The sequence below is a fragment of the Brachypodium distachyon genome, chromosome 1 (genome assembly GCF_000005505.3).
Source record: "Brachypodium distachyon strain Bd21 chromosome 1, Brachypodium_distachyon_v3.0, whole genome shotgun sequence".
Lineage (NCBI taxonomy): Eukaryota > Viridiplantae > Streptophyta > Magnoliopsida > Poales > Poaceae > Brachypodium > Brachypodium distachyon.
The window spans coordinates 19,261,277-19,270,015 of NC_016131.3; the positions used below are offsets into that span (position 1 = coordinate 19,261,277).

Genomic DNA, 8,739 nt, shown 5'->3' on the forward strand with positions numbered 1-8,739 from the left:
ACAATTATCATGGAATTTTGATTCCAAATACGTACAAAACATCTTTTGTGATCTATGGATACAAATTTTGCGAGTTACATGAACATTTACATAATATACATGAATATTTGAAATGCGTGAACCTTTATCATGGACATTGGTATCAAAATTTGTTTTCACCTGCGGTATGAAAACATTTTTTATGATATGCCCAAACAAATTTTACGAATTACGTGAACAATTGACGAAACTTGAATTAACATTTTATTTGCAATGCATCAACATTTTACCATAAATGCAAATTTTACGGTAGATGTGCAGGCACCTTTTTTTGAGAGAGAAAGATCGCAGGTACTAAGTGAAAAGAATCAATGAAAAGAAAAGAACATCTTGATTTGTCTTTGAAGCCGTCATGTACTAATTGAAAAGAATCGACCAAAAAAGAAAGAACGAATATATTGATTTCTCCTTCGAATCAGTGTGTAGTGCGTGTACAGAAATGGAACAGACAACTGCATGCTATGTACAGCTTAAAAAACCAATCCCGCCACACCGTCCTACGACAAGCCCAGGACGATCATTGCTATGTATATACAACAGCTTGTACTACAATTTCCTAATAGCTAGTCGTCGGAGTAGTACAATCCCTCCTCCGACGAGGACACCCACGACGACGGAGACGAGGAGCCGGGGGAGGATTCATCGACCGAGAGCGATCTCCGGTAGCTGTACAGCACGGCGGCGCCGGGCGGCCGGCGCGGCATCCAGCCGCCGCGGCCGGACGACACGTAGTACTGGTCGAGCTCCGGCAGGGGCAGGCAGAAGAAGACGAAGAGGCAGTCGGCCAGGCGCTCCAGCCCCTGCACGGGCGGCGTGAAGAGCGCGCGCAGCACCTCGTCGGCCCTCAGCCGCCTCCGCCGCCGCGGCGCCGAGCCCTGGCACAGCTCCGCCGGCACCCGCGCCGCCGCCGCCAGCCACGCGCTGCTGAACACCATCCGACCAGCGCTTGATCGTCCTGATTGGCCGGCGGGTAATTAAATTGGTTGGATGCTTGCTTTGTTTTTGTTTTATCGTGGCTCGTTGCTTGCGTGCGGGCCTGTTTGCGTGGAGTGCGGGGCGAGAGGAACAGGGGAAGAAGAAGAAGAGGACGGTCGAAGAAGCTGTGGGGCGATCGAGAATTGCGGGAGCGCGCGCGGAGAGGGGGGGGGGGGGGTGGAGTTTATACGTCAGGCCGTTTGGTGTTTCCGTGTTGAGGCCTTGGGGGGCTTTTGTTTGTACTGTAACGTGCCGGTCGCACTCGTATGGTCGCACTCGTATCCGCCGCGCGGCCGCGCGCGGCGCAAGCGGCCTGTGAACGCAGGCGGTAAAAACCCCTTGGATTTTCCCCCCCACGGGGCCGTGTTTTGACTGGCTGGGCACGCGGCCGCCCAGGGCACGGGTGCAAGTGTTGAGCAGTCGTCCTACTCGTCCGCGAGAGTGGTCGTAGCACTCTTGTCTTGAGTCGTCCCTGTGCCGAAGGGAGACGGATTGACCCGGCAAGAAGACCACACGCCCTTCAGTACGATGTATACTCATTGCCCCCTCCCCATTGCCAGGAAATCCGTGGAAACACCGGACCATTCTACGGGTTTACCGTTCCCGCCTGTGGTTCCAAAAAGACAGGCGTCGCAGTCCTTGGCTTGAATTGCGCTTCAATTAATCAATTGTATGAACCTGTTTCCCTAGCGGCAAGGGAACACTACTAGTATGATACTAATCGTCAAAAGGCCAAACTTGTTGGAGCCCCAAAGTTGACCAAACGACTTCATTTTATTGCCATTTAGCATAATAGGATTAGTTTTGGATAATGCGCGCATGTTAGTGAGACCTCCTCACGTTTCACGCCCGAACGGGCGCATCTGACTTTCCTCGCAAGTTATGCATGTATAATACTCGGTAGATACCAACATCTTATTCTCGCCGTAAGGCAATATACCCCTATGATAATTAACAAACGACCGACCCTCAAGCTCAGAGTTGACAAAAGCAACATATAATTTGTTGCAACTTAGCATTAGCTCCGTATAATAGTCTACACGTTTCAACATCTTATTCTCGCGGTAAGGACTGCGATAAAAGAAAACCAGTGTTGATATACTATGCTGCAAGAATTAAAGCTTTGTTATCTCATCAAGATAGCATGACAAGTTATAAGGCTAATAAATTAGGGAACATACTGCTCTGTTCTGAATAGCATTGCACGGCACATTTCCCTAGTGCAACAAAGAGAAGAAAATGACGAAAGTATGGGTAACCAGATCAACGCACGCAATCATTTCAATCTAAATAAATACAGAAAAAAGCCTGCCAGCGCTTGACTTATTCTGCGCTAATCTAGTGCTAGTAGTATCCAACAACGATGGTTTTCCATCCCGACAGATTCCGTCTCAGTCTACTCATGCAGAAAGCCTTTGTCCTCAAGGTAAGCAACCACTTGTTTCGTCATGTCAGAAGGTGAAGGGCATACGCCATCCAATTCCTTGATCTCAATCTGTATAAGAAAGCAAGTGTTCATGCTTTCGGATGAAGTAACTGGCCATCGGCCTATGCTTCAACTATGGTGTACTGTAGGAATAATCATATACGTTTGCTGCCCTCTACTGTTCTTTCTCAACTATTGATGTTTTCTGATCCTTATATGATTGACTGTGTTATAACAAAAGCAAAATGACAACCATGCTTTATTTCCTAATCCAACCAAAATTGTTACTCCCTCCGACCGCCGACCGGTATTACTTGTCTCAAATTTGCCCAAATACGGATGTATCTATGTGTAAAAGGCGTCTAGATACATGTAATATTTCGACAAGTAATTCCGGCCGGAGGGAGTATTAACATTTTAATCTAGAATATCAGTGAGACAACTGAAAAAATATAGGCCAGAAGAAACTATCCAAGAGCTAAATAATGCACATTTGGGCCATATGAAGTTGACAGCAACTAGCAAGTATAATATGATGATGTACCTCGCAATTTAATGGTGCTTCATAAGGGTCATCAATACCAGTAAAACCTGCAATTGCAGATAATTAGAGCTTGAAAGCTTAAAGCATAAGTGAACTAAACATCGTTTAACAAGACAGGACAAAAGAATATTGGAAAATTATCCACAAGAATGATAAATGAGGCAACTGTGTGAAGATAAGGCTGCCTACAAGGTAACTTATTTTAGTGAAAATGTTTTCCTCCATAAGATGATTGGACTTACACAAGAGTAGACGCAGAAAAGATTTCCAAGTTCATAGTTTTTTTTATTGCATTTTCAATTGTCAACTAGAAAACTCCTTCACCCTGCAAGTGCATGGGGGAGGCGCGTCAACATCAACAACTCTAGGGAGGATTGCAGACTCTTCTCAGCTTATTCGGAGTGAAGATATAGGGTTTTTTTTCTGGTGCAGTCCTTGGTACTGCTGTAATATAGTACGGAGCACTAGAAGTTATGTTGGTTGTTAAGAATTAGGTGGCAGGTTATCTTTGTTTGGGTTTGTTTGCCAAACCCTGGGGGGGTGGTTTGTTCTGTCCCGTTATCACAAGGTAATACTAATAGAACCAGCCATATGGTCGTTTGAAAAATAAGAGAACTCCTTAACCTAACCAACAAATGCACATACAAACATACACAAAAGTTTAAATGAAGAGCAGAGTAACTTGACAGGTATGGAGTTCCAAGTAACTCACAACACACACAAAATCAATAAAACTACGGAGGAATTAAAGGAAGATTTTGAGGAAATTGATGTTGTTATGGCTAATTGTGCAGTTAAAGCATAGCGACAAAGTGACAGAACATACCTACAAACAATGATCCCATGCTCACATTCTAGCATGACTTAAAACTTTTAATTACAACTTACAAGTCATGGTCATCATGGAAATGGCAGTTCTCGGACTAAGAACATGATCAAGTATGGTATTTTCCTACTCAGATATGGTTTTCCTGAAACAAGTAATGTAATTTAATTTGGTGGTGTAATTATTAAAATCAATATGTAACTCTGTCCTTATGAGAAAGTCTGGATAGGTTTTACATTTCCCGGCAACAAAAGATAACCTGATGCAGGAAGCCCTCTTAAATATTTTCAGCTTGGACGTCAAGGATTATATGGCTATCTCACCTTTTATTTTTCCTGCACGGGCGAGCTTATAGAGGCCCTTTGGGTCCCTTGCTTCGCACAATTCCAAGGACATGTTCAGGAAAACCTGTGCAAAGGTTCATGGTAGTTTCTTGAGCAGTTACAACAATAAAACATGAGAAAGCTAACTTTACTAGAGATAAAAGTAAACCAAGAAGAATCCCTTACTTCGATAAAACTACCGTCAGATAATAGTGCGCGACAAGACTCTCGGTCTCTCCTATACGGAGATATGAAACTAGCTATGCACAGTAGACCTGCATCTGCAAATAGCTTTGCTACTTCACCTACTCAAAATAGTTGAAACAAACGTAAGTAAAAATGGGTGGATATAAGAACATCGTGAGATACTTACAAATTACAATTGCCTTCATGAGAACTTTGTTAAATGCACAAATACAGTCACCATGTTCAGGAGATACTTGCCAACTCTGCGTATATTTTCAGCACGATCTTCAGCTGCAAATCCAAGATCCTTGTTAAGACCATGTCTTAAGTTGTCACCATCAAGAACATACGCAAGCTTCCCTCTTGTATGGAGCTCTCGACCTAATGTGCACGCCAAGGTGCTTTTACCTTCACAAGGTAAAGTAAAACAAGATAAAGGCATCAGTAAAATAAAAGAACTTGACGAGAATAATGCTGAATTGTGGGAAATCTGTCATTTGCAAATTGCCCTTTCAAATGACAGAAAATAGATTGTGATATATTGCAATGTTAGACAGTGAAGAGCGAACAGAACACTCACAATGAACAAGAGCCATATAGATAGCATAGTACTCCCTCTGTTTTTTAATATAGGGCATATAAAATTTTCATCCGTTTTCCTGAATATAAGGCGCACAACTGCCCCATCCATGCACTGGCGAGATTTGCCGAATTCTCTGCCCGTCTCACGTGCTGGAGCGGTTTGGCTGCTAACTCAAAAAACACACGCGCGGTTGCTCCCGTGGAGAAAAGGAGGCAGCCTGTGGTTGCATGCATGTATTCACATCAGGCAGTTGCCTCTTCTAAAAAAAAAATCAGGCAGTTGCCATGCGGGAGTCAACAAGGGCCAGTTGCCGTGCGGGAGCCAGACGTGCGCCATGCCTTCCCTCGATCAGTTCGGTACGTCCGGTAGCTTTCGTTAATATTAGCGCTAGAATTTATATGCCTTATAAAGAAAAACGGAGGGAGTATTCACTTACAGTGCTCTTGAAAATTTAATAAATTTGCCCTTTCGTAACGTGGAAGTTATTTCTTAATGAATTTAATACTTGAATATGATGTAAATAACAATATCAACAACTAACTTACGAAGTATACCAGAGCCTTAATTAGTTGAGTCGAACTGAAAGAATATACCTAAAGTGCAGAAATGCCAGTCTGTACACAATAATTGCAGTTGCAATAATCCACACTTCAACAACCAAACGAATGTACCAGCATTTCATGAAGCGCACGGCACAATAGTTCCGGATAAATTAGTCATTAATTACCTGAGCCGCTAAGGCCTGTAATCCAAACAACGCAACCTTTCTGCTTCAGTAGCTTTTGCCGATCAGTCTTACCCACTGGGCAATCATGCCAGAAGATATTTGATGACTTTGGCACAGTAGACGACATTTGCAGAACTCTGTCCTCACCTACTATACAATTACAGTCGTTCAAATGGCAAATATGACAAAGCACCACGAATAAATAAATTTTGTTACAACCAAATTAGAACTATAATGAATGTTAACGATGAAGAAATGTTCATTTCTCAAATAATAGTTGTTCTTTCTCAAGCTCCATGGAACATATATAAAAATTAGCTACCAGTCAGCTATGTAACAAACAAAGCGGGTTGTGTGTTCCAGCTCCAGGTTAATTAATAGTACAGAGTAGAAAACAATTCCACATTTCCAGTTGACATGTATGACGGCAAAACACCCTGATAAAAAAACTAGGGCCGAACAGGTAAACTAACCATTTCTAGTGGGGCGGAGCGAGAGACGGGCCCCCGGCAGCCCGGGGAGTGAACTGGCGGAGGACCCAGTAGGGCAAGGTAGGGCGGCCGCCCTACCTTGATTTTTGCCTCAGTTACGAATTGGGGAAGATTATGAAACGGGGATCTAAAGGGCAGAATCCGTTCGTGGGGTGATGGGAGGAGAAACAGTCGGGAGCGAGAGAATCGAAGGGGAGATTAACCTGCGGTGGAGGCGCTCGAGCGAGGAGGAAGACGAGCTAGGGGGCTCGGGCGCTCGACAGCGTGATGAGTGGCGGCGCTCGCGCGAGGAGGAAGAAGATCCGCGGAGCGAGGGGCCTGGGTCGCTCGGCAAGGAGACAAGGAGATGGGGAGGGCTGGGCAAACTATGCAACGAGAAAACGAGAATAACATGATTACTTGTGACGTTTAATACTCCCCGTGGAAATATTACATGTATCTAGACATTTTTAAAAAATAGATGCATCCATATTTGGCAAACTTGAGACAAGAATTTAGGATCGGAGAGAGTCTAAATTGTTGTCGAAATATTACATGTATCTAGTCGGTTTTTAAAAATAGATACATCCATATTTGGGGAAACTTGAGACAAGAATTTAGGATCGGAGTGATCCTAAATTGTTGTCGAAATATTACATGTATCTAGTCGGTTTTTAAAAATAGATACATCCATATTTGGGCAAACTTGAGACAAGAATTTAGGATCGGAGTGATCCTAAATTGTTGTCGAAATATTACATGTATCTAGACGCCTTTTAAAAATAGATACATCCATATTTGGGCAAACTTGAGATAAGAATTTAGGATCGGAGTGAGTAGGAAGGACGGACAAACTTAGATGACGTAACCATTGCATCAAGTTACTGGTTATTCGGATTAATTTTAAGACAGATTATTAAATCATTGCTAGATGTACATTTGTTTGGTCATTTAGATTTTGCATTTGCGTTTCTATATAAAATAAATCTATAAAATTTCAACAAATTTAACTCTGAATCATTAGAGGCAGCGATGGCGATGACTTGCCAAACTATGCATTTGGACGGGGTCTGAGAAAGACATCGTAGGAGGCAGTGACGACGGGTCAATTGTCGCCTACATCGGCGGCCAGTCTTCAACGCCCGTGTGAGGTGGTGTGTGTGGCGTTCCAACGTGACTTTGCGCAACCGACGACGATATAGCCTGCAAAGACGGGTTCTCCGGGAGGCGTAACTTCTGCACTCTTAATTATTTTGGCTATCTACTGTTGATGTCCATGTATGATTGCTCATTGATGTCTTAACTGTCATACATTTACTCGTATTTCTTGCTTAATGAAAGTTGATAGAGAAATCATCTTACTTAATGACAGCAGATGTGATAACCATACACGCGTGGTGTATTATTGTGTTATGAGTTCTGATTTTGACAGACTCACAGACTATATTTCAGATTGTGTAGCTATTTCTCATACGATAGCATATCTCTCGAAGTATGGAGAAAAGACGTTGTTTATTAGCCAAATATCTACTTGATATTTTTAAGTCGGCATGTCGGAAGATATCTTTGGAATCAAAATATAACTATAGTTTTACTCTTATAAAGATTTGAGTTGTTAATCGTCTGCTCACCCCACCGAAGAACTGTTTGCAAATCATAATAATTGTCGTATGTTCTATGTTATAGATCTATGTATTAATCTTTCGATTATAGTTAATTTCACATATAATATGATAAAAATTTAATAATTAACATAAATATCACTAGGCGATATATCATAAGATCTAACAAAAAAAAATGCATCCTAAAAAGTCTGAAAAAAACCAAATTTATTGAAATATATTTTGCAAACTTAGAAAAATATTAAATGTGATAGGATAGGAATTCGCCCTACCTCAAAATTTGTTTGTCCTCTGTCGATCTTTTATTTTGCTAAATTTTGAAGGATTTTACATTTGGCCCGGGTATTTATTCCATAATTTCTTCTTTCAATTACTATAGATTACACTGGCCCCGGTCTTACGAAACCCTGTTTCTGCACTAGAGGAAACCGGTCCTAAAACTGGAGCTTTAAAATGATAACCGGAGGAGACGATCCAAGCAGCTGGAAATTGCGGGAAGAGGAAGCCACGGCCACCGCTGTCAACAATTCCCACAGGCACCCCTCCAAATGCGCCTGAAATTACATTTCCAGGCGGCCATGATCCCTCCCCAATCAGCAAGTAGCGACCGCATTAGATGAAACCACCGAATAAACCGAAAAGGAAAGGAGAGGCGGATACTGAAGGGTTCGTTGCATAGAAAACAAAAAAATTCCTACAGTTGAAACCACAAACGGGCCAAGATCATATCTAGGAGATGAAAGTAATAGGTAAACCGTAGTCTTAGAAGGACTCACCCTCGAAGACCAAAAGCTTTGTTAACGAGAACGATTCTCGTGGATGATGTAGACGATCACTTGCCAATCTTAAGATCGCGGAGATGAGAGGTGCAAACGGGCAGCGCTTCCGCACTCAATCACACGTATGGCTCGACGACGACCTCCGATCCCTCGTTCCAGCAGGGCAGCGGAAGTAGTGGATCCACCGGGAACTCCAGCAGCACTACGGCGTGGTGGTGGTGGTGGTGGTGGTGGTGGAG

General features: G+C 42.9%; 2 protein-coding genes across 9 annotated transcripts; both read right to left on the bottom strand.

Annotated features, from left to right (window-relative positions):
* Positions 1-410: 410 nt before the first annotated feature.
* Positions 411-1,169, bottom strand: LOC100824269. The gene has a single exon (XM_003562807.4). The coding sequence runs from the start codon at positions 972-974 to the stop codon at positions 603-605; it is 372 nt and encodes a 123-aa protein (XP_003562855.1). The 5' UTR covers positions 975-1,169; the 3' UTR covers positions 411-602.
* A 938-nt stretch (positions 1,170-2,107) lies between these two features.
* LOC100824573 (adenylyl-sulfate kinase 3) lies at positions 2,108-6,528 on the bottom strand. 8 transcript variants are annotated; one of them, XR_002962009.1, is made up of 9 exons: positions 6,324-6,511; positions 5,630-5,779; positions 4,578-4,727; positions 4,320-4,438; positions 4,134-4,218; positions 3,873-3,955; positions 3,227-3,309; positions 2,985-3,031; positions 2,414-2,509 (listed from the first exon to the last, which is right to left on the bottom strand). XR_002962009.1 is itself a non-coding variant. In XM_010238304.2 (7 exons), exons 2-7 carry the CDS (start codon positions 5,754-5,756, stop codon positions 2,411-2,413), a joined length of 627 nt encoding a protein of 208 aa, XP_010236606.1. In that variant the 5' UTR covers positions 5,757-5,776; positions 6,324-6,508; the 3' UTR covers positions 2,108-2,410. The 8 variants fall into 8 exon arrangements, 6 of the variants coding, with proteins under 6 accessions (XP_010236606.1, XP_010236611.1, XP_010236607.1 ...); XR_002962008.1 differs by lacking the exon at positions 3,227-3,309; XM_010238304.2 differs by lacking the exons at positions 3,227-3,309; positions 3,873-3,955 and having other exon boundaries at positions 2,108-2,509; positions 5,630-5,776; positions 6,324-6,508.
* Between the last annotated feature and the right edge of the window lie 2,211 nt (positions 6,529-8,739).

Bases quoted from the DNA above. Each gene is read 5' to 3' on its own strand.
- LOC100824269 (XM_003562807.4), bottom strand. From the start codon at position 974: ATGGTGTTCAGCAGCGCGTGGCTGGCGGCGGCGGCGCGGGTGCCGGCG.
- LOC100824573 (XM_024457173.1), bottom strand. From the start codon at position 6,513: ATGTTATTCTCGTTTTCTCGTTGCATAGTTTGCCCAGCCCTCCCCATC. The intron at 4,219-4,319 runs GTAAGGGATTCT...ACCTTTGCACAG, and splicing joins CTGACGGTAGTTTTATCGAA to GTTTTCCTGAACATGTCCTT. The intron at 3,032-4,133 runs GTGAGATAGCCA...CTGCAATTGCAG, and splicing joins CCGTGCAGGAAAAATAAAAG to GTTTTACTGGTATTGATGAC.